A 25,837-nucleotide genomic window follows, 5' to 3' on the forward strand; every position below is an offset into this window, starting at 1 on the left:
ATTATTCTTAAAAGCAGAGAACATTTAAGGTATTAAAAGAAAATAAAACCTCCTCTGTTGAAGAGGGAAATACATATGCATACCAAAAGCAATGGGCCTTGGCTACACAGTCACCAAATGGTTGGGATCTTATTCCACCCCCACCCACCAACTCACCCTCAGTAGCTAGAATAAAAAGTATAATAGAAATTAACCACTGGGCTAGTCTTCTTCAGGATTAAGTCTCTCAGCTGTCACCCCTGCCTCCCTCTTAAGTGGCTGACATCATCTCTGGTCTTCCCCCCAAACAAGTGGCTCTTTCTCTGGCCCCAGATAATTAGCTTCCCCAGACACAATGGGAAGGCCTTAGCCCAAGCTTTTGGGGAAGACATTTGAAGCACAAGGGAATATTAGTGTTTTTCTTGGGCTGTGGAACAAATCTGGAAATGAAAAAATTTTTGTGTTTGTAATTATGCATATCCTGCATCATCTGCATAATGGGTCCAATTCAGTCTTGGCCTTGCCACAAAATTGCCATGTCTGTGGAGGAAGGTCAGCACATAACATGATGACTGAACAGGAAGCTTCACGCTGAAAATAGTGCCATAATTTTTTTTCTTTTAATTTTGGGAATGAACTTTGCTCTTTCAATTTATCTGCATGCATTTACAAACATATTCAAAGCACACACATACACTTGTAAAATGCACATGTATGAAATCAGCCTTGCTCTGAAAGGATGTTTATAAAGAATTTAGGTGTTATATGAGCTGACTGCTACATTCTTCCTGGTACAGAGTGGAATTTTAGAACAGAGGAGACAAAATACTAAAGTAGGAAAACTTCTTACCACCAGGGGAACTCAGAAACACTACTGCTAAGGGACTCGATGTGAATAAAATACCCCCTGGGGTTAGGTTCATTTTCAAAAATATTTCTTTAGAGAACTATATAGAGATTCAATTTTGATTTGAACAGATTCATCAGAAGTTTGTTGTGTTTTTTTTGCTTTTGTTTTTTTCTTATTTAACACTTTGGATCTGCTGTGTTCTGTTGCTGTTTTAAAGGTTTAGCAGGATATCTATGCATTAAGGTTCAGGGTTCAGCAAACAAGTTTTCATTTAAACTTCTTGACATTTTTTACCAGGTAACCCAGATGGATCATACAGCATTTTCACACTCAAGATGTGAACAGTATTCTGGTGGCTACTTTGTCTTAAGTTTAAGTATCTGGCAGTTAAGTTCCTAATAAAAATCATTTAAAGAGAATATTTATCAACAACATGGCCTGAGCCTAAGTGGTCTTGTTAAATAAAGGGGTACAAATTCCATATTGGGCCTCCACCAAATTTTAGGGCTTTTAATGGAGGAAACGACATTTACCAAAGGGGCCTGATTTTATATGACCCTCACTCCAGGATCCTCAGGTCCAAAGAATTGATGCCAAAAATCTTTCTTATATATTTGGTTACAAAAAGGCTTTGTCACTGAATTAAGTGATTTTACTCATATTTTTACGAGAGAGATCATGTGTGTCTCCCTTTTCCCGGACCAACCAGGATGGCACTTTATCATTCAAATCCTGCACCAGTTGAAGTCCAAAACAAAGTTGTCCCCCTGATGGATTTAAAACATTCCTGGAGTTGTCTTCCCCATCAGCTGTCGCTCCTCCGTTACCAATCAACCTTGGTATGCTTCAGGGCACAATAAAATAAGTAGGTCACCAAGGTGGGGAGTAACAGCTCCCTGGGTTTTTGAAGTTCCCTAGTGCAACTTCTGACAATTATATGCCACAAAAATAAGAGATTTACCACTAATGATGGTCTCTTTGTTTTTAATCCACGGTGCCTACAGCCTCCTGGCATTTTTATTTGGGCTAATAGTACAATCCCATTCCAGGCTGAAATGCAATGCTCCCTTGGTTTATTCGTAGGTGGCATAACTTAAAAGGTAAGTCTTTTGTTTTCTGCTCTTCATTTGCCAGAAAAACTATGGACAGTAGAGGAACAGGAGCTGGGGGAATGGAAAAGGAATATCCCAGATAACATCTCTCTACCTAACGCCTCCATGTGTGCACACGTGCACTGTCTTTCCCAACTATTCCTTGCCAGCCCGGACGTGAAGGCACAGAACAGCTGGCTAAGTAAGGCTGCACTGTTTGCTTCCAGAAATCCAGACTGGCAACGGTGTTAATCAGTTCCACATATCCTCCTTTCTCATCCTCCCTATTTCTTTTAGGTCTACATCATGGTTGTCTCATGAAAACATATTTACAAAGAGGCTGCATGGGATGGGGCTGAGGGCGTTCAGAACAAGTCTCCTCAAAATGTGTCACTTTGGCATGTGGACTATTCTGAGCTAAAGTCAACTGAGACCCTGAAGGCTCAAGAGAAACATCTGCCCCTCCCTTAACCACCTAGAAGAATCTAAATGGAGGGTGCCTGAGTGGCTCAGTCGGTTAAGTGTCTGACTTTGGCTCAGGTCATGATCTCATGGTTCATGGGTGGTTCATGGGTTCAAGTCCCATGTCAGGCTCTCTGCTGTCAGCAAGGGCCCACTTCAGATCTTCTGTCTCCCTCTCTCTCTCCCTCTGCCCCTCTCCCATCTCACACACAAGCACACGCTCTCTCTCTCAAAAATAAACATTAAAAAAAAGAAAAAGAAAATAAATAAATGGAGTATCTTTCCCAGAATAAGAGTTATTACCAGAGATAAATTTTATCTGAGTGACCTGTCTGCATGGCAGGGCAGGCATCTAATTATTAAACATCTACTTTTCTTCTTACCATCCTGTGAATCGCCCTCCTCCCCTTTGAAGCATCAGGCCCTATCCCATTCCTTAGCTCAGGATGGCATATACACCTCATTTTACCAGTCTATGAGCCTCTTGTATATGTAGCACAAAGTTACACTTTTTCCCATTAATTTCTTATGTCAATTTTTTTTAGGAGAGAGAGGTAGGGGAGGGGCAGTGGGAGAGAGAGAAAGAATCCCAAGCAGGCTCCACACTTAGCACAGACCCCGGTGCAGAGCTCGATCACAGGTCCCTGAGATCATAACCTGGGCCACAATCAAGAGTCAGACACAACTGACTGAGCCACCCAGGCGCCCCTGTCTCATGTCAATTTAGACTAGCTCAAAGAAATTTTGAGGGGTAGAGGAAACACTTTCCCCTTTCTCCTGACACAGAGCTGTCCAATCAGAAAGTGCTAAGCATGTAACAGAAGCAAACAGGACGTGGAAATAAAATGGGAAAAAAACAGAAAAGCTGCAACTACATTCTAGGAATGAGTGTTGCTCTGCTGATACTGATGTGATACTCTTGTGAATGAGAAAATGGCTGAAGCCATAAACAGTTTACTCAGACTTTCCTTATTTGTGGCTGCACTTCACCATGCATTGAGACATGCTGACATATTCCATAGTTCACCAACAGATTCCCAATTTCTGCACATTCAGTACAGCACAGCAAACCTCTCTCCATTTCACGCAATGCTGCCCATACTAAAAAAAGTTCACTTGATACACACAGCTACGGCTGAAAACAGGCCCAGCGTCTGCTAGCTGGAAACTAATAAACTAAGAGAAGCATTTTTTAAAGTGGATAAATGAGAAATTGATGGACAAACCATTTCTATACTGTCAGATTAAACTGAAAAGAACCAGATGGACACTTATTTTGTAGAAGTTGGCCACCCAGCCAACACATAGCTTTCTCCAAGTGGGCACCATTGATCTAGGGCAAAACTGAACAAGAGCCCTGGAGAAGACCCACAATCAATGGATATATAACAAGGGGAAATGCTTTAAGTTCTAATTTTCATCCTTCCCAAGAAGAGATGATAGACAGGCCTGGCTATAAAATGAACCTTTTAGGCAAGCAATTCTCCCAACATCCACTTTTTCCTTTGTTTTCTCAAAGAAGCCTCAGATTTTTAGCTAAGCCTCAGATTTTTAGCTACCATGAAGTGGAAAGCTCTTTTTTTTTTTTTTTTTTTTTTTTTTAAAGACATGCAGTGGTTGAAAGATGGTCAACTGGAGGCAGATGGAGAAATCATGGAAGCACAGGCTGGCTCTGGTTTCATACTAGAGGACCCAGGAAGAAACTCAACGGGCTTCTGTTAAATTCTGAGCACTTATGTTACTCAGCTTTGTATATGAATGTCTGCATCTATGACAACTACACAGAGGAGGTGCATAATAAATATTTGGTGATTCAATGAATAAACTATAAAGGGCTGTCAAGTTTGAAAGTAAAACATACCGGCTAACACATCTACTTAATAAATGGCCTGCACTATTACAGATGCTCCTCTAGCCCAGACTGACTCATTTTCAGCCTTATGCAAATGGCTCTGCTTTAGGATTTTGGACACTTGGTCCATTAGTTAACTGTGGCTGCTGTAACAAACTTGGTGGGTTAAAACAAGAGAACTTTGTTTCCTCCCAGTTCTGGAAGTGAGAAGTTTGAAGTCAGAATCACTAGGTAGAAATCAAGATACCTGCCTGGCAAGCACTCCCTCCATAGGCTCTGGGAAAGAACACATTCCTTGCGTAGGCCTCAGGCTTCCGGGGGCTGCCAGCATCCCTTGACCGTGGCCTCAACATTCCACTTTACAAGGTCGCCATCTTCAAATACCCTTCTGTTCTGTCTTTGCATTGTCTTCTTTGTGTGGGCACAATCTCCCTCTGCCTCCCTTTTATAAGGCATACATGTGATTACATTTAGGGCCCACCTAGATAATCCAGGATTATCTCTCTATCAAAATCCTTAACTTTTTCTTTAAGTTTATTTATTTTGACAGAGAGAGAGAGAGAGAGAAAGAGAGAGAGAGAGAGAATAGGGGAGGGGCAGAGAGAGAGAGGGAGAGAGAGAGAATCCCAAGCAGGCTCCACACTGTCAGCACAGAGACCAATGCGGAGCTCAAACTCATGAAGCATGAGATCATGATCTGAGCCCAACTCAGATGCTTAACTGACTGAGACACCCAGGTGCCCCCCAAAATCCTTAACTTCATCCCATCTGCAAAGACCCTTTCTTTAAATAAGATAACATTTACAGGTTCCAGGGAGTGGGTCCTGATATCTTTGGAGGCCATTATTTAGCGGAGTATTACCAAACTGAGTATTACCAAAAGAATAGAGCAGGCAGCAGTGATTGTAAGAAACCTCAGACTGTCTCTATCACTATGAGGATACTTGCTGCACAGATCTGTGTTATTTTGGTGTAATGCCTGCAGTTACGTATGAGATATTATTGACATTGCACAAGTTCTCAAATCTGTTGAATTTAAATCAAAATCTGAGCTGCCCGACAGCTGTCAGAATGGAACTGTCTATCTTGGGAGAGATCTGCATTACCTGTGTTGAGAGGGTGGAAGCCTCCTTTCTCCTTATCATGGGACCTTAGCTCTACCAACCACTCTGCCTTGTTGTCAAACCCAATCTGTGTAAGGAAATCCACGAGGGAATTAGCATACATGGGTGAGGTTGGTTTGGGTAATAGAGATATTGATGGGTCAAGGCTGGGTATTGGCAGAAGAGTTGGGATTGGAGCCTTGGATTTATTACCATTTTCTTTACCACTCTGATGCTTAACACATGGTTCTTGGGTCCCTATAATACTACCTGAGGTAATATTTAGGGCTGGCCCTAAACATGGTTTATTCCTGCTTGTTGCCCACACATTGAGCCTCAAGTCTGCTGTGAAACCAGTCTACAGGCTCCCCCTAAGGCAGAGAGCTCTACCTCTATAAGGCTGAGTTAAATCTTCATATGTGGAAACATATGGAATTGTTGTCTGAACAATTTTCAAGGCAACATAATGCTTTCAACACACTTGAAAACTATTATTTCTTGATTTGTTCTATAGTAACATCCATACATCCCATATCCTTATTACAATGCAGACCTGGGACTAGGGTAAGGCAAGTGAGGAACTCCCTTTGGGTGCAAAATTTAGGGGGTAACAAAAATCTCAGGAATCAAGTAACATTTTAAATGCGGTATTTTAAAAATATCAAATGAGAAAATTATGGCCTACAGACTTAGCCACCTATTTTTGTAAATAAAATTTTATTGGAACTAGGGCCAGGATTAGGGTATCAGTGAGACAGTCATGCAAGTATAGGTTGAATCTTATTTTTTAAAATACTGATACTTTGTTCATCAAGGATTTTTTTTTGCATTATTTTCATTTTTGAATGAAAATTTGAATAACTTTAAAATAATTGTGATTTTCTAAATGAATTTTTTTATTAAACAAATTTTAGGGGCACTTTGATGGCTCAGTCAATTATGCGTCCGACTTTGGCTTAGATCATGACGTCACAGTTTGTGAATTCTAGCCCTGCATTGGGCTGTCTCCTGTCAGCACAGAGCCCGCTTCAGATTCCCTGTCCCTTTTCTCTCTCTCTGCCCCTTCCCCATGCTTTCTCTCAAAAATAAATAGACATTTAAAAAAAATTTTAACCCAATTTTTTTTCCAAGACAACCATTTTTATTCAAGATAACTGTTACACTTGAGTATGGCACAGAAGTGCTTTATGCCATTTTGTCACAGAGAATATTAAAAAGATGTATTTAAGAATCAAGATTTAATAAAATTCAATAAAATTAATAATTTTTACTACTTTATCAAGGATATTATGTTGAAATTGACTTCTTTTTTTAGTATGGGTACATGGTGGCCAGAATCTTTACTCGCCATTACTTTTGTACCATACAAATTCAAATGCAGTGAAAAAGGCAATCTTAGAATTATTATGAAAATAATTTGACCCCGAGGACCCTTTGAGAGACTTTTGGACAATCCCAGTGATCTATAAACCACACTTTGAGAACTGCTGCATTAAAGGATAAGGTTTTAAAAATATGTCAAAAGCACTATCAATGGCAAGCTAAGATCCTCAGTCAGATGGAGGCAACGTAATTAGGACTAACCCCAGAGTTAGTTTTGCAAAAATAAGTGGTGAAGAGTTGAAGCAAACTGACCATCTATACGACCATCATTTACATAATTCTGAACCACCAAGAAATCTTTGAGGCTAACGGTAAGGTATGAACAAGATGTGAGCAAATCTGAACGCCATGAATACAGCAGTGACCTGAAAGCAGGGCCATTTTGGGGCAAGTGAGTAGAGAAACACCATTGCACCTATCCTCAACTCCCCAGCCTCCCAGAATGAGGGAGCAGAGAAAACTATACCAGGAACAGCAGGACATGGGAGCAAATTAAGTCATGGTGCATCCCTGGACTGTTCCAAGATCCTGGGGCCAGTCTGCCTGGCTTTGAAGCTCTCCCCTGCCACTTGCCAGCATATAACCTTGGGCAAATTCCTAAACCACTGTCTGTCTCAGTCTCTTCATGTCCAATATAATGTTAATGCTTTCCTCATATGATTGTTGTTAAGAGGTGCATTAAGATGATGTAGTTAAGACACTGAGCACGGTGCCCAAGAAAGTATTTGGTAAATATATCTTATTAAAATAAGGAACATATTTCTGTACTGATTCACTCCCCAATGTCGGGTAACTCTTCCCCACATGCATAAATGCTTAATCAGCCCACTGTTTTGCCAGCATTAGGTGTTCAGTAGAGGTTACTTCCTCCCACCAGCAAGACTGGGAAGCCTGTCTGGACCTGTCATTTCATCCTTGCTGCTCTGAGTGTCATGGCTCTCTCACCAATGATTCACTGAGAAATCTGATGTTTAAATGTGAAAAGGTATATATAACATGCGAATTGGTATGTAAAAATTGAAGTATTTATTATATAAAATTATGTTTTATATTTTCTTAAAATTGTTTTATTGGTGCTGAAAACATGTTTGAAAACAAAAAGGATTATTTTTAAAAATTAAAACTAGCAAAACATTTAAGCCACCAACAAAAATAATATCAACCATGCTTTTTTCTAGTAGGGCTCTATGGTAGGCAACATAATGCCCCCCACCCCCGCAAAGATATCCACATCCTTCCCCAGAACTGTGAATATGTCACCTTACATGGCAAAAGGGACTTCGCAGATATGATTAAATTAAGGGCCCTGGGATGGGGAGATTATCCTGGATTATCCTGGTGGGCCCAATGTAGTCATAGGGTCCTTAAAAGCGGAAGAGATGGGCAGAAGTCAATCAGTTAGAGATGTGACTACAGAAGAAAGGCACAGAGAGCTGCAACATTGCTGGCTTTGGAGACAGAGGAAGGTACCATGTGCCAAGGAATGTGGGCAGCATCCAAAAGCTAGAAAGAGCAAGGAAACAGATTTCCTGGTTTCCCCAGAACCTCCTGGAAGGAATGCAGCCTTGCCAACACCTTGAATTAGCCCAGTGATGCCCATTTGGACTTCTGAATTACAGAAACATAAGATAATAAAGTTTATGTTGTTTAAACCACTAGGTTTATGGTAGTTTGCTATGCAGCAAACAGAAAACTAAGATAGACACAAAGGTTATCCAATCAGTGCTGGTATGCTTTGGTACACAATCAAATAAGCAGCCAGGTCACCAGGATGGGGACTAACAACTCCTCTGGCTTCACTAAGCTCCCCAGTGCAGCTTCTCGCTGTTTAAATGCCACAAAAATAAGAGAATTATCATTAACAGCAGTCCCTACCCCTGAAGATTTAGATTCAACAGGTCTGGGACACAAGAATATCCATATGTAACTAGTGACTCTATTAGAAATTGATGGTGGTCCATGCTCTGAAAGGCATTCACTTCTGCTTGTAAGGAGCTTATAATTTAGGTGCTGGGTAAATATAATTGCAATACCTAATAGAGAGATAAGTAAATATTCATTCTTCCAAAGACAAGTTAACAGCCAGGGACAAGTATAAAAAGCAAGAAATGGCCCAGAACACATTAATCCTTCCATATGCTTTGTTAACAAAAACTAGTTGTAGAATTAAGTCAGTTGAGATCTCTGCCAGCTCTTTTGTATGGCCAGTGCCAGAGGGCTCTGGTAAACCAGCACCCTGGCAGCCCCCACCCACTTCTCCCCGGTGAGCACAGACGTAAGTCAGAACCCTTCGCAGCCTCCCACCTGTCTCCCTTGTTTCCTTATGAGGTGGTGACGTGCTGGCCCAGGGTGTGTCATCTTCAAACTGAACCCAGTTGCTGAAGGCCGAGGCCAGGTCAGGTGGGGGCTGCTCGGGGCTCCCAGGAGGGGACGCCGCTTCAGAGATGAGGCCCAACTTTTCAGAGGAGTCATCCTGCTCTGAGTGGGAAAGTTCCTGAGAGCCTCCATGTGCCACATGGTTCTCCCCGGAGGAGCTCTCAGACCGGTCTGAGTAAGAAGACAGTCCTGGGAGGTGCTCTTCGGTGCCCCCTGAAACAGATACCAGACACTGCCATCAGTCATGTGAGGGAAGCCACTCTTCAAAACTGTCTCGTGGAGGAAAAACCAAGGATAGGTAAGGGGTGATCACAAGACTCACCATTCTGGTGGGTGAGGGTGAAGAAACAGCCATGCCCATCTGTCTCTATGCCCAAGGGGTGTCTCCCTAATAATGGGTACAAAGGATAACCTCTGCATGTCCACAGTCAGTATCCAGGCAGGCTGAGACTTCCAGTCTTACTCACTATTCTGACCCCAGTGCCTATTCCAGTGCTTGGCAGTCACAAACAAAAATGTTTATAGAGGCCAAACAGGAATATAACTGAGTCGAATGAGGAAAGCAAAAGGCAACAAGGACTGGTAGACACTCACACTGAACAAGAAAGCATCCGTCTGGACTGAACGCCTTGAAATTCAAACTTTAACCTCTGTGCAGTTGAAACTACATATGTCTGCAGACCGCCAGGTACAAACTCCGTACCAATGATAAGCTGAATGAGGCCCAGAAGCTTCTCCCCTAGCTTTCTAGCACTTTATTGGTGCGGGAACACTTCACAGTCTTCAAAAAAAAATTTTTTTTCTTAAAGAACTATGTCCTAATTGTGGCGGTGGTTACAGAAATCTATACACGTGTTAAAGTTTATCAAATGTGTACCAAAAGTAGTCAAGCTGTATTACATGAAAACTTTTTAAAAATCAAAGAATATAAAACTTTTTTCTCTCATCCTTCGCCAAACTAGTCCATCTGCATGTAACCAAACCCTAGACTAGTGCTGCCCAAGAGAAATAAAAGGTGAACCACATATGTAATTTAAAATTTTTTAGTAGCCACATTAAAAAAAGTAAAAAGAAAGAGGTTAACTACATTTACTAATATAAATTTCAACTCAGTGTGTTGAAAATGTATGATTCTAACATGTCATTAATATAAACGTTATTAATGAAATATTTACTTTCGCTAGGTCTTTGAAATTCAATGTGGGTATTTTATACTTCAAACACATTTCAATTTGGACTCGCCACATCTCAAGGACTCAAGAGCCACGTGGCTCCATCCTGGAGAGCTCACCTGTACACTCACACTTTCCAGGTGCTGTAAGTGAAGCTGGGCGGATACCAGTTGACAGCAGTAGCTGCAGTGGAACAGAACCAGCTGACAAGGCTCTGCAAATATCTCCTGACCCCTACCTTGACTCACCATCCCTGAGCACCAGTTCCCTGGAAGTCATTTAGCTATCTTTATCATGATCATGGATGACAATTAACTGAGCTCTTTCCGTGTGCCAGGAACTGGTCTAAGTCCTTTACATATATTAATTCATTTAACCCTCACAGCCACCCTGAGGAAGCGACTGTGATTGCCCCTACTGCTCAGATAAACTACCGCTCAAAGAAGTTGAATAAACAATCTACCCAAGGGCACATCACTTATTTGTGACAGAGCCAGGATTTGGGCCCAAGCAGTCTGGCTCTAACGCCTGTCACTCTCCGCAACTACGCTTTAGAAACTGAGGAAATCCAAATCGCTGGTGGGAGGAACACTCTAAAAGGCCAAGTGTAGAGTAGTTTGTAAATATGAAGTTTATGCTCCTTGGAAGAAAGCAGCCAATACTTTGCTGTTTCCAGACCCTTTTGTTTGGGATTCTAAGGTTCCTAAGGCTTCTAAGAAGGCTTCTAAGTGGAAGAATCTGCACCTCAGGAAGGTGACACACTGACTCTTTTGTACATATTAAGATCCCACCCAAAGAATGATCAAGTAGAAGTCATTGTAAACACTTATGGTTCTTTGCTAATCTTTTCACCTAAGAAATGAAAGTGTTCCTTACCCTCAGAAGGGACAGGAAAGAGTGGCTCCTCATTGAAGGAGACCCACTCTGACTGGTGGGTAGCAATCACATGGTCCAAGGTAGTCATGCTAGGAAGGCACTGGTCATCTTCACACTGATGGCCTCGGGCAGACCCCAGAGTAATGTCTGGGGTGGGGTATGGTGGCACGCTGGACTTGGGCCTCAGTTCTGTTATGAGGGTCTTGTAGACAGCGGCACTCAGAACATAGATAGATTAGCCCTTCTTGTCTGGCTAATATGCCAAGCAGAAATCTGTGTAAAAAAATAATAAAAGTTAAAAAGGACAACTGTCACCTTATATCCAATACACACAGGTCCAGGGTTTTCAACATTGCCCACAGGGGGTTCTGGAGAGTTTCCAACTTGTATTCCTTCTCTCTGCCCTGTCTTGTCCCCAATTCTTGTACAAGTAAAACCTTGGTTTGTGAGCAGAATTTGTTCTGGAAACATGCTTGTAATCCAAAGAACTTGTCTATCAAAACAAATTTCAAGATCCGTTGGCTCAGTTGTGATCATGTGACATTTGGTGTCACATACTACTTGTATTACAAGACATCGATTGTTCATCGAGTTAAAATTTATTAGAAATGTTTGCTTATCTTGCGGAACACTCACAGAACAAGTTACTCGTGATCCAAGGTTTTACTGTATCTGCCTTTAGCATCAAGATCTCTGTACGTGACTTCATATCAGATTTGCAAATAATCATGCAAATTTTAGCAATTAGATTCCCAAATTTCCCCAATTATCAAATTTTAGACATACTTTTATTTGTAATATAATGCCATTATGGTAAAACAAAAGTTAAAACTTTTCAAAGTACTTTCACTTTCTTTTACAGGACAGTAAAATAAAAGCCTGTTTTTTCCTATTAAATCAATGCAGTTTCTTGCCTTAGGCAGGTAGCTTTTTTGCAGGCCTGATTTAAATTCTTGGCAGAAACCCAACCATGTCCAGATGGTACCTCCAAGCATGGTTTACCAATCAAGAAAAACAGAAATGGAGTCATCTTTTTCATTTGGAGTAAAGGGGGAGGGAATATTTGCTTTAGTGAAACATGTGAGTTAAAGAAACATATTTTCAATCTAGCCCATTTTCAATCTACTATGAAAGTACATAAAAGTCTAGCTTTTACTCACATTGCAATTATGTTCTATGTATATAGAACTTAATAGACTTAATAGACTTATAATTCTGTTTGTACTATTAATGTCCATTTACAACTTGAACCTAGCTCTTGCTCTCATAATAAATTAATGAAATCTGAATTAATGCAAAATTAATGTGTTTCCACAAAAGAGTTACCATCTGCCCTGAACACTACCAGTTCTTATTAACGGAATATTCACAATATTCATTTTAGTCTAGGACAATTTAACTCACAGTCTTCTGACTGGTGTATAACACAAAGAACATGTTGAAGAAATTTTAGTGTAGATTATTATCTGCTATAAATCATCTATGCTGGGCTTAATCTGAATAGAAATATGTAATAGTTTTTGCCTTTTTTGGTAACTAAAACAGTTTTGCTGTACAATACTCCCTAAAAATAACTGCTTGCAGACATTTATAATTTTCAGAAACATATTTTCATACCATACCTCATTTGATTTGATAGCCATTTTAGTTGAGTAAGATACTTAACTATATATTCCTTTACAGATGAAGAAATTTGGGGTGAGAGGAGTGACTTATCCAACATTTTTGTTGTTTCCAGGCCTTTGTTTGGTGCCCTAAGATGTTTCCCCCAGGATTCCAAGTGGAAAAATTCACACATCCCAGGACAGTGACAAATGGACTCTTTTTTTTCCTCTATAAGATCCCATCCACAGAATGATCAATTAGAGGCCATATTAAGCAGGTGTGTTCAATGCACCAAGCTATCAATGACACCCTTAAACCTGGGTCTTCTGGTGCCAAAACACTCTGATCTTTGGGTCAAAGCCACAAAAACAGTACTAGAATATATGCAGACTATCGTCCAACTAAAGCACTTTACAAACATCAATGGCAATGGAACCATAATGAAATGATCAGTGGAACTCCCCATGTGGAAATCTGCCAGGGCATTCCAGCTGTACAGAAAATGGAAAGCCTGGAAATCTCTCTTCCAAGTCCCTCTCCTAAGATTCTTACCAACCACAAGACCAGACATGTGCAAACAGCCCAGAGAGTGCAATGCTCCAAACCCGGATCTCACCAGAAAACCACGCAGAAGCCCAAAGACCCTAAGAGCTGACACCGGCAGGCTTCTCCCATAAAGCCTTTCTCAAGTGCCATCAGACATCAGCATCACTCAGTGTGGTAATGGCTGCAGGCCACGATAAGACAGCAAAATTGAAGAGTCAGACTCCTCCTCTCCCAATAACAGCAGTATGTAAACCAGATCCAACAGCAACAAAAAAGCCACAATACAAATTCATGTGCTGACACATGCAGCATCATAGCTCAATGGGGAAAACATCCTCCTGACCCCGTGATGATGAATCCGGCGAAATTCACAGATGAGTGTGGGTGGGGGATGGGACAAGGGAAGAGGAAAAGGAAAAGGGCGAGGGTAATGAGAAAAAATACCTAGAAATTGTAGAGCTCAAAGGTTTTAAAGACCAACAGTCCAGCTCTCAAGTTCACAGATGAGTAAACTGAGGTCCAAGGAAATCAAATGTAGCAACAGAGAATAAAAGCATGGGCCTGGGATTTGAATCCTCTGCAGCTTTTAAAACTCATTTTACCTCTGTACAGAGGAATAACAAAATTCACTTCATAATTTCAAGGATTAAGAGAGATAATACATACTGAGTGCTTAGTACTGGGAGTAATAAACACTCTGTAACAATGACAATGATAATAGCAGGTGACCTTACAGAGGGCTTACTATATGCCTGCCAGGCCCCATTCCACACACCTTATAAATGTCAGCTATAACCACTGCTGTTATTAAATTACTTGCCAGAAGTTACACAGCTCGTTAGTAGAAGTCTTGGGACTAGAATACAAATTCATGAAACCACCCTTTTCTGTCACTTACACATTCTGGCTTTAGTCATTTCTCTTTTCAATCATTTTTAGAGAAGTTCTCCCAGATGTTAAGCAGAGTCAAGCACTCAACCTCCTCTTTAGAGATACAAGCACACTTTGGCTGAGGAATCAAGACCACTGCTCAGAAAGTATGAATGAAAGAAGAGTCCCAAGGATTTATCTACCTTTCCTTAGCTTGTCCATCTCAGATCTAGATACAAGCTGGTTGTTGATAATAAGCAGTCCCAAGAAAGCCTGGTGGAACAAATTTGTTACAGGGAACCCTTTATCATAACCCAGTGAAATGGATTCTAGCTATCTGCCATGAAACAGCCACATCTAATAAATCATGAGACGCTAGGCCTTGCGGGTGCTGTGCTAGCAGCTAGAAACCACAGAGGAACCCAATAATTGTGAGGCTAAGTTCACACTAGAATTGGTTTCTCTATAAAAACCTCACCCCATTTTTAGAATGTGAATCATAAAGTTAGGCTGAAAATCACCACAAATGGTAGTGACTCAGTATCAGCAGCAGGACTGACCAAGAGACACTGCAAATTTCATTGCAGTTTCTGGCTTGCCACTTCAGAGAGCAGCTTCTTTCTCGGCGGCCTTACACACTAAAATCTGGGGGTGGAGAACAGTTGGCTGAAAAGATGGGAGTCGCAGAAATAGATCTATTTTGTGCCAATCCTCTGATACACATTCATGAGTCCTATGTGTTTGGAAATGTACTAAGCACCCTTTGAAACAGTGACCCGCAAGCAGCGTGCAATCTAGCTGGAGACACAGAAGAGCAAACACAACAAATCCAGAAATAATCCTGTTGGAGGACACACCAAAAATGCTGCTCAGCCACTTAGAGATCTCTAAGGGCTGGAGCCATAAAGAATTGAGCAGATTTCTTGGATCTGAAGGACATCCTTGGTTCTGGGCCACTGGAAGGGAGGAGTAAGGATATTTGAGGGCATCCCCGGGACAAAGGATCACCATTAAGTGAAGATTAAGAGTCAGACCTTTGTGGGCTTGTTTCTAGGTGGGTGCAGAGGTCAGTCTGATGAGAGCTGAGGTGTTTACTGGGGAAATGTGGGGAGAGAGAATTGGTAGCCTTAACAGCTGAGGAGAAGAGTTCAGTGGGAAATGTTAAGCTCCCAAAGGTTTGGGTGGAGAGTGACCGAAGAAATGTACCTACAGGAGATGAATGCTCCTTGGACCACACTGACAAGGAGCTTGGAGATGAAAGCTATTGGTCACAACAGGACCTCAGTGTGCCTGGCAAAGTAAGGGGGCAGCATCATCAGAAACATGTACTGAGTTCTCTGTGCTGGGCCCATTTTAGGGCCTGAGCGTACAAGGAAAAACAAGAACTGACCTCAAGTAGTTCAAAGCAGATGGCAGGGGGGTATGGCGACAACATAAAACACTAATACAGTAGGCTCTCTAACCTATTATGACAGGTGATCCCTCAAAACAATGACAGCAGAGCATAAAGGGATTAAGAGACTACTGAGCAGTAGGTGGTCATGAGCTACACCTTAAACTGGAAGGGAGGGCTCTTAGCAAGACAGCAGAGGGGCAAAGGCATTTTAGGAAGGGGGAACAGGACTGGTATGTCTAGTTGACAGTGAGTTATGTTCTGTTTACAGGAGATAGTAGGAGTGGTGCTGAGTGCACTGGAAAAGGAGGGGCTGGAATAGTGACAGTTCTCAATCTTAGAATGAGTTTGAACACATGAAACTACCCTTCCCATTCCCACTGCCAATGCCTTGATTCATCCCCTTATTGTCTCTCATCCAGATAATCACCAGTGTCTTACCTGTCTCCCTGCCTTCATGGTCACACCCCTCCAACCTATTACCCAATGTATTATGTCAGAGTACTCTTCTTTTTTTTTTTTTTTTTTTTCAACTTTTATTTATTTTTTGGGGACAGAGAGAGACAGAGCATGAACGGGGGGAGGGGCAGAGAGAGAGGGAGACACAGAATCAGAAACAGGCTCCAGGCTCTGAGCCATCAGCCCAGAGCCTGATGCGGGGCTCGAACTCATGGACCGCGATATCGTGACCTGGCTGAAGTCGGACGCTTAACCGACTGCGCCACCCAGGCGCCCCTGTCAGAGTACTCTTCTTAAAACCTGAAATCTCCATGCCATGGCTCTGCTTACAAACTCCTCAATGGCTCTCATAGCCACAGACTCCTTCTCTCCTTATGTTAGCCAGAGTTGGTTTCGGTTGCTTATAATCAAGAACTCTGATATATGGTACCTTTCCCTGACTTCCACTAATTCCACTTGTCCCTATCTTCTATGTGCTGATGGTATCTCACTTACACTAATTTACCAAATTATAATGAAATTACTTGCTAATGTGAGTCTCATGCCAATTAGCCTGTATGCTCCCTGGAAAAGGGGACTATTTTGTTGTTGATGTCTTCAACTCTTAGAATAGGGTCTTGCATTTATTAAATGTTGAGTAGATGGTGAAATTAGTGAATGAACAAATTAACTTATTTTGTCACTCTTTAGGGCTTTGAGCAGGTAAATGTTTTAGTAAGGTTAATTTAACCTCTTTACATAAGATAGCTTCAGGAACATTCTAGATATAAGGCAACACATATATCCCCTTTTCTCTTTGATCTAAAACTGTGCTATCCAATTTAGGGGGCGCCTGGGTGGCTCAGTCAGTTGAGTATCCAATTCTTGATTTCAGATCAAGTCATGATCTCATAGTTTGTGAGTTTGGGCCCCAAATCAGGGTCTGCACTGGCAGTGCAGAGCCTGCTTGGGGTTCTCTATCTTCTCGTCCCCTGCTCACACACTCTCTCAAAAGAATAAACATTAAATAAATAAATAGATAGGTAGATAAATAGATAAAACTGTGCTATCCAATTTCAATACAGTAGCCACTTGACACAAAGTAAGTACTGACATGTGGCCAGTCTAAATTGAGTTGTTCTTTGACAAGGAGGTCCACTTTCAGCATCATTATTCAACATAGCATTGGAAGTCCTAGCCTCAGCAATCAGACAACACAAAGAAATGAAAGGCATCCAAATTGGCAAGGAGGGAGTCAAACTTTCACTCTTCGCAGATGACATGATACTTTATGTGGAAAACCCAAAAGACTCCACCAAAAAATTGCTAGAACTGATCCATGAATTCAGCAAAGTTGCAGGAAATAAAATCAATGTACAGAAATCGGCTGTATTTCCATACACAATAATGAAGCAGCAGAAAGAGAAATCAAGGAATTGATCCCATTTACAATTGCACCAAAAGCATAAAATACCTAGGAATAAACCTAACCAAGGAGGTGAAAAATCTATAAACTGAAAACTATAGAAAGCTTATGAAAGAAACTGAAGAAGACACACACAAAAAAATGGAAAAACATTCCATGTTCATGGATTGGAAGAACAAATACTGTTAAAATGTCAATGCTACCCAAAGCAATCTACATATTCAATGCAATCCCTATCAAAATAACACCAGCATCCTTCACAGAGCCAGAACAAACAATCTTAAAATTTGTATGGAACCAGAAAAGACCCTGAATAGCCAAAACAATCCTGAAAAAGAAAACCAAAGCTGAGGCATCACAATTCCAGACTTCAAGCTGTACTATAAAGCTGTAATCATCAAGACAATATGGTGCTAGCACAAAAAACAGACACTCAGATCAATGGAACAGAGCAGAGAACCCAGAAATGGACACACAAACGTATGGCCAAACTAATTTTTGACAAAGCAGGAAAGAATATCCAATGGAATGAAGACAGTCTCTTCAGCAAGTGGTGCTGGGAAAACTGGACAGCAACATGCAGAAAAATGAACCTGGACCACTTTCTTACACCATATGCAAAAAGAAACTCAAAATGGATGAAAGACCCAAATGTAAGACAGGAAGCCATCAAAATTCTCCAGGAGAAATCAGGCAAAAACCTCTTTGATCTTGGCCACAGCAACTTCTTACTCAACACGTCTCTGGAGGCAAGGGAAACAAAAGCAGAACTGAACGGTTGGGACCTCATCAAGATAAAAAGCTTCTGCACAATGAAGGAAACAATCAGCAAAACTAAAAGGCAACCGATGGAATGGGAGAAGATATTTGCAAATGACTTATCAGATAAAGGGTTAGTATCCAAAGAACTTATCAAACTCAACACTCAAAAAACCAAATAATCCAGTGAAGAAATGGGTAAAAGACATGAATAGACACTTCTCCAAAGAAGACATCCAGATGGCCAACCCACACATGAAAAAATGCTCAATGGGGCGCCTGGGTGGCGCAGTCGGTTAGGCGTCCGACTTCAGCCAGGTCACGATCTCGCGGTCCGTGAGTTCGAGCCCCGCATCAGGCTCTGGGCTGATGGCTCAGAGCCTGGAGCCTGTTTCTGATTCTGTGTCTCCCTCTCTCTCTGCCCCTCCCCCGTTCATGCTCTGTCTCCCTCTGTCCCAAAAATGAATAAACGTTGAAAAAAAAAATTAAAAAAAAAATGCTCAAAATCACTCGTCATCAGGGAAATACAAATGAAAACCACAATGAGATACCACCTCACACCTGTCAGAATGGCTAAAATTAACAACTCAGGCAACAACATATGTTGGCAAGGATGCAGAGAAAGAGGAGCCCTTTTGCATTGCTGATGGGAATGCAAACTAGTGCAGCTACTCTGGAAAACAGTATGGAGGTTCCTCAAAAAATTAAAAATAGAACTACTCTACAACCCAGCAATTTCACTACTAGGTATTTATTCAAAGGATACAGGAGTGCTGATTCAAAGGGACACATGCACCCCAATGTTTACAACAGCACTATCAACAATAGCCAAAGTATGGAAAGAGCCCAGATGTCCATCAACTGATGAATGGATAAAGAAGATGTGGTATATATATATACAATGGGATATTACTCGGTGATCAAAAAGAATGAAATCTTGCCATCTGCAACAACATGGATAGAACTAGAGTGTACAATGTTAAGTGAAATGTCAGAGGAAGACAAATATGATTTCACTTATATGTAGAATTTAAGAAACAAAACAGATGAACATAAGTGAAGGGAAGCAAAAATGAGAGGAAGACAAACCATAAGAGACTCTTAAATACAGAAAACTGAGGGTTGCTGGTGGGGTGTTGGGTGGGTGGATGGGCTAAATGGGTGATGGGCATTAAGGAGGGCACTTCGTGGGATGAGCACTGGGTGTTATATGTAAGTGATGAATCGCTAAATTATATTCCTGAAATCATTATTACACTGTATGCTAACTTGGATTTAAATTTTTAAAAATAAAAAAATAAAATAAAATAATAAATTTTGTTCTTTGTGTATAAAATATATATCAGATTTCAAAGCATACAAAAATGTGTAAAATACCTATTTAATAATGTTTATATTGACATGTTAAAAATATATTAGATATACCAGGTCCAAAAGAACATATTGTTAAAATTAATTTCACCTGTTTCTTTTAACATTTTTTAAATGGAGGCAACTAGAAAAGTTTGGACTATATTTCTATTGAACAGCATGGCTCTAAAATAATCCATTCTTTATTTTATCTTTTTTTTTTTTCAAGAATATTTTTCAGTAGACATAGAAGAATTTGAGAATTTGAGGTTGACTTTTCTTCAGTATTTTATCTTTTGCTCTCAATTTTTTTTTTAAATGTGTATTTATTTTTGAGAGACAGAGAGACAGAGTGCAAGTAGAGGAGGGGCAGAGAAAGAGAGAAACACAGAATCCAAGGCAGGCTCCAGGCTCTGAGCTGTCAGCACAGAGCCTGACACTGGACTCGAACTCAGGAGCTGCGAGATCATGACCTGAGCTGAAGTTGGACACTTAACTAAGTCACCCAGGAGCCCCTGGTCTCTATTGTTTCTGATGAGGAGTTGACTTTGATTCTTATGTTGTTGTTAATTTTTTTCCTTTCTCTTTGGTTGTCAGCAATTATCTATGATATGTGTAGATGTGGTTTTCTTAGAACTTACCCTATTTAAAGTTTGTGTACTATTTTGAATCTGAATGTCATTTTTTTGGTTATATTTGGAAAAATTCAGTCACTATTTCCTCTAATACGTTTTTCTGCCCCCTTTCTCTATCTCCTCTCCTACTGATCTGTTTTCAAGTTTATCGGTTCTTCTATCATCTTCATTTCCTGTTAAGCTTATCCTGTGAATTTTTCATCTCAGTTACTCAACTTTTCTATTTTAGAATAGATTCATTAGATACTTTTATAGTTTCTATTTCTCTGCTAAGATGCCCTATATATTCTCTCATTACAACAATATTTTCCTTTAGTTCTTTGAACATATTTATAATACCACCTTTACAGATTTTGTCTGCCAAACCCAACATCTGGGCCATTTGGAGATTAGTTTCTATTGACTGTTTGTTTTGTTTTGTTTTTGACTAGGGGTAATATTTACCTATTTTTTTGCATGCCTACTAATTGTTGATGATACACAGAAGATTTCTGAATTTGAAGACAATCAACTCTGCTGAGTTGATTTTTGCCAGAAGTCAAACTGCTTGCTCACATTCATCTTGTCTGGGCTTGGCCTTCCACTTTGTTGGATGAATTTGTGAAAAGCCGAAGACGTCTCCTAAGCTCCTCTGACTGCAGATCTCAACTTTCAAAGTCAATCTCCATGGCAGATTTTGACAGCTCTGGCTTTGTTAGGGTGGGTTTAGAGTAGGTCTTACTGTAGAGCAGCAGCTGGCAAACTACAGCCATGACCCAAGTCTGGCCCTCTGCCTTTCTTTATGAATAAAATTATATTGAGACAAAACCATGCCCATTCATTTACATACTGTCTATGGCTGCTTTTGTCCTATTAATAGCAAAATTGAGTAGTTATAACAGATGCTATATAGCTCATAAGATCTAGAATAATTACTACCTAAATCTATTTAAAAAATTACAAACCTTGGTTGAAAGCATGTTTCTTACCCCTAAGACACAGACTTTCTATCTTTCCTGGATGCTTAGAATGTGTTAAGGAGGTCTTTTCAATGTGGCTAGGCTGGACTGCCACTATCTCCCAATATTGCTTGACCTCTAGTATTTCTGTCCCATTCTCAACCCTGGAGCCACCACTTCTGAGAAATCTCGTATGGTTTCAGTCTGTATTTTTGCACTCCAGCCAGGCCAAGGATTCCCTGGGTACACCCAGACACACTTCTGTTCCCCCATTCCCCATGCAATTCTCTCTTCTTTAATGCCCTGCCCAGCAGATTCCAGCTGCTTCGCTGTCCCAGACTCTGATCTCTGTTTCCTTAGCTCAGCAGGACTGCTGTGCTCAGTGCAGACTCCAGCATACGATGCTGCAGTCAGAAAACTTTCCCCTGGAAGAGAGCCAAGGTGATCATCAGGTTCACCTCACGAGCTTTCTTTCTCTCACGATTGAAATACCGTGCTTTCTGTTGACCAATACTTAAAAACAGTTGCCTCATACAGTTGTCCAGTAGTTTCACGGTTGTTCACTGCACAAGGACTAGTATGTTACCAGTTATAGCCAAAATTGAAAGTCCTCCCCTGAAACATTCCCTTCTGACTTGTAATCATTTTTAATAAGAAAAAAGAAGTCCAGTTCAGATAATCTACATTAGGGTGATTTTATAGTGATGTCTTGGAAATGTTAATTAGAAGTTTTAGAAAACTTTCATACATCATATGAAAAGGAAAGGAGAGTTTCATGTAGCTATATGGATTAATTCCATCCCTTCAGAGCTGAGAAAATGTTTTTATTTTGTTAGAGGAGCCATGGTTTATACTACTGTAACATAATTCTTATTCGGTTAGTGATCCAAAATGGTAATTTAAATCTGAGAATTTAACCATCTCCCTCTTGTATCTCTCTGCCATATATATTCAACAAGATGGCTACTTTGGAAATCTCTGCACCCACTTGTTGGGTTTTGAGGCTACTGGCAACGCTATCCAGCCATCTGTCTGGGGTTTATGCAGAAACATCTCAAACTAGATCCTAGTGCCCATTCCAAACCCCAAAGCAAGGCCTCAGCTTTTTTCTGATCAAAGACAAGCATCTAAAGGTCAAAAAGAAAACTGGGAAGAAAGAAAGGATGAAAAAAAACTAAGACTGCATAGATTATATGTATTTCTGTAAAGCTTTCTTCCAAAGCAAGACATTCAACCAACGTACTGAACGTCTACTATGAACTCAGCATTTGCAATGTAGAATACAAAATAATACCAAGCATAGTTTTATACTCCAAGACCTCTGTCACAGTGGGCTAAAGAAACCACAACAATTTAATCACAAAGTTAAAGTAACCCTGCCACTTGTTTCATAACTTCTTAGAATAAACAGAAGCCCAGAAGGCACAATTACCCTATGGCAAAGACCTGTATCAGATTCAGGACTTGGAACACTGCTTTTCTTCCTTCTTCTAAAGTCTTTTCCTTTAGGAGAGAACAGAGTTCATTTTAACAGAATCTGAACACTGGAAAACACACACATACACACACGCCCTTTAATTAACAGGTGCTTTGATGTTCCCCAAGGGAAAAGGTAAGGGGCTTTGGTTATATGCTCTTATCTTTTCACCATTTTTTTCTTTCGTTCTTTCATTTAAATATAATATTCTTTAAAAAATTTTTTAAAATGGGGCATCTGGGTGGCTAAGATGGTTAGTTATCCATCTCTTGGTTTTGGCTCAGGTCATGATCTCACAGTTTGTGAGTTCAAGCACCACATCAGGCTCCACATTATCAGCAAGGAGTCTGCTTGGGATTCCCTCTCTCTCTCTCTCTCTCTCTCTGCCCCTCCCTCACTTGCTCTCTCAAAATGAATACATTTTTAAAAATAAAAATAAATAAAATTTTTTAAAAAGACTGATCACTCCTCTTCCACTGGAAATTGGTGAATAAAATGAATACTCCAGCCTCAAGTCAAACATACATAAGAACTCCAAAAGGAATATATGTCATATTTCAACTAATGTCAGTATGTATCGATTCTCCACTATTTTTCTTTCAATCACATACATCATAATTCCCTATCTCTAGATATCTGTTTTTGTCCTCTCGAAAGTCACATTATATGTGTGTGTATACACATACATGTACACAAATACATATACGTATATATTTACATGCATGCATATATGTATATCCCAATGTTATAATTACAAATATTCTATTGTGTGATTTTTCTTCAAAATAAACAATCCTGATAGCTGTGTTATTAAAGAACTCTATGACTCCACATTCAGAGTCAAGGATCTAAGTCACACTTGGCCTGAAAAACATTGTCTCTGATCTTTGGTGCATTCCTGAGGCAGTGACCCTGAAGGACATCCCCAGGTGCTTGAACAGTGTGTTACATCCAGAATGTAATGAATAACCCTGACAGGTCACCCTTTAAAGTTTGCAGAACACTTTCTAGTACTTCCAACTCTTAGAAGGATCTGCTTTCCTCCATCTTGGTAAACTCATCTTGCTCACTTTAGTTTCATATTTGGAATAGGAATACTACTATTTTGCCTGTATGAAAGTAGGACGTTGGTGTGGATAATTTCTTTCCATCTACATTTTAGAGCCATGAATCTATCACTTTAGATGTTCCATCATAAGGCGTTGATGTCCGTTGCCTAGGCGTCTATAGGAGTCCTATGGATCCCAATGGTGGCCATATTTCCTAGGCGTAACCCTAAGACTTTCCAGGAAGCTAAGCAAAATATTATTATGTTTCATTGAAACTAAGGCCCCATGGATTATAAAATGCATCTCATTTTAGAGATTACAAAATATTTTAAAATATGTATACTTATACGTGTATATATATAGACACATACATATATATACACACATTTCTTTGCATCAATGAAATGTACTCTTAATACTGACCAAAAATTGTAATTAGTATGTATTTCCAGGATGAAAATAACTTCATTAATTATTTCAATTCATTTTTACAATAACCCTGAGATAAGTAAAGCAAATATTTCTCTCATTTGATAGATATGTGAACTGGCTCAGGGAGGTTGCTTGACTAGGCTAAGGTCACACAGAGAACCACGACAGAGTTGGGTCAGGATCACAAGTCTTCTGACTCTTAACTTCTATACTCTCCTCCACCACATTGTGCTTTTCAGAAAATAGGTATAACAGGTATGTTGGCTGAATCCCCAACATTCATTTCTTCTCTTCATCCAGCACCAGGGGATGGACTGTTACTGGTTAATAAGCCAATCACAAAAATTTCTATTGCTGCTTTCCCAGCCTCCCTTGCACCTAGGGGTGGCCACCTGACCGAGTTCTGGCAAATGAGACATAGATGAAGGTATGGTGAGATCTAAAGCTCTGAGAAGTGGTTTCTGTCTTTGCTTTGTCTTGCTTTGTATTGCATGTCTCAATGAAGGATACGGATAATGCTCATGCAGGCCTGATCCTTTCCTTTTCTCTTTTTTCCTGTCTTGAATATGGTCATGATGGCTGCATTGTGATAATCACACTGCAACCACAAATGAAAAGGCAAGCGAATCACAGTCATTGGCCCTGATGTCACTGAGCCACTGATCCTGTATCAATAATCATTTAACTCTATTTATTGTTAGATAAAAAAAAATGTTTTTGTTTAAACTATTATGATCAGTTTTTCTGATACAGGCAGATGAATGAAATTCTAGGTTAACTGTGGCGATCAGAATTCTAAGATGACCCCTATGATCTCCATGTCCTGGTGCAACTTCCATAATTATGTCATATTGAATGGTAAAAGGGATTTTCAGATGATAGCCAGTTGCCATTAAGATAGGGTGACTAGAATCAGAGAGTTTTCTCTGGCTGGTAGCAAAAGAGGTAGTTCAGAGAAGCTCAAAGCAGGAGAGGAAGGTTCTCCATTGCTCAGATGGAGATGACCACAGGGGGACTACAATCCTAAAACCACAAGGAACTGAATCCTGCCAACAACAAGCATAAGTCTGGAGAAGTCTCTGAGTTCCAAGTGAGCACACAGTGGGCCAATCCTTAATTTCAACCCTGTTGAAATTACTCTGGATAGAGAACCCAACCATCCTGTGCTAGCATCATAGTTTAGAAATGGGAGGAAAATTTATTTGAGAGTTCAAAATCTTGAGGAACAAAGACTTTCTAAAATAACCTCCCAGTGTGGATAAGGGACTGGACCTCAACTGACATCAACTACTACTCCTAGTAGGAAACAAATTAAAAAAATAATACAAAATAGCAAAAAGAACACAAAATTATACATGTAGCATTCTGGAACATATTACATAGGATCTCTCTCCAAAAAGTTTGTCTTTTTCTGCCTTGCTTACTTAGACTACTTCAAAATTAGCCTGCCTTTCCAGAGACATGGGGCAAGGCTGGAAGGGTGATTGTTTTTAAAACAAAAAGTTAAATTACAATTTTGGGTATCTTTTCTTTGAACATCACAAGGCTAATGAACATTCAACCAGTTTACTGGTGCAGTAATGATGATATCATACCAATGCCTCTTCCTAACAATAGGGATGTCAACATTTTGGAATGTATTAAAAGTCAGCCGAGGGGAGAGTGAGCAAAAAGGAAGGAAAGGAGAAGTAGAACAGACTGTGGAATCTCCTCTCAAACTTTTTTTAAAAAATAGGATATTTACTATTTCATCCACCAAATTGTTAGCAAACATC

General features: G+C 40.2%; 1 protein-coding gene across 5 annotated transcripts in view; it reads right to left on the reverse strand.

The window, feature by feature from the left end:
- STON2 (stonin 2) overlaps positions 1-25,837 on the reverse strand; it is a 153,010-nt gene that overhangs the window by 104,900 nt on the left and 22,273 nt on the right. For all 5 annotated transcript variants that reach the window (XM_045451769.1, XM_045451768.1, XM_045451770.1 and 2 more), the window contains 2 exons: positions 11,145-11,417; positions 9,025-9,309 (listed from right to left, as the gene is read on the reverse strand). In XM_045451769.1, coding sequence (XP_045307725.1) covers positions 9,025-9,309; positions 11,145-11,232 — 373 coding nt within the window. In that variant the 5' untranslated portion in view covers positions 11,233-11,417. The remainder of the gene's footprint in view (positions 1-9,024; positions 9,310-11,144; positions 11,418-25,837) is intronic.

Source organism: Leopardus geoffroyi, chromosome B3 (assembly GCF_018350155.1).
Source record: "Leopardus geoffroyi isolate Oge1 chromosome B3, O.geoffroyi_Oge1_pat1.0, whole genome shotgun sequence".
In the NCBI taxonomy this organism is placed as follows: Eukaryota; Metazoa; Chordata; class Mammalia; order Carnivora; family Felidae; genus Leopardus; species Leopardus geoffroyi.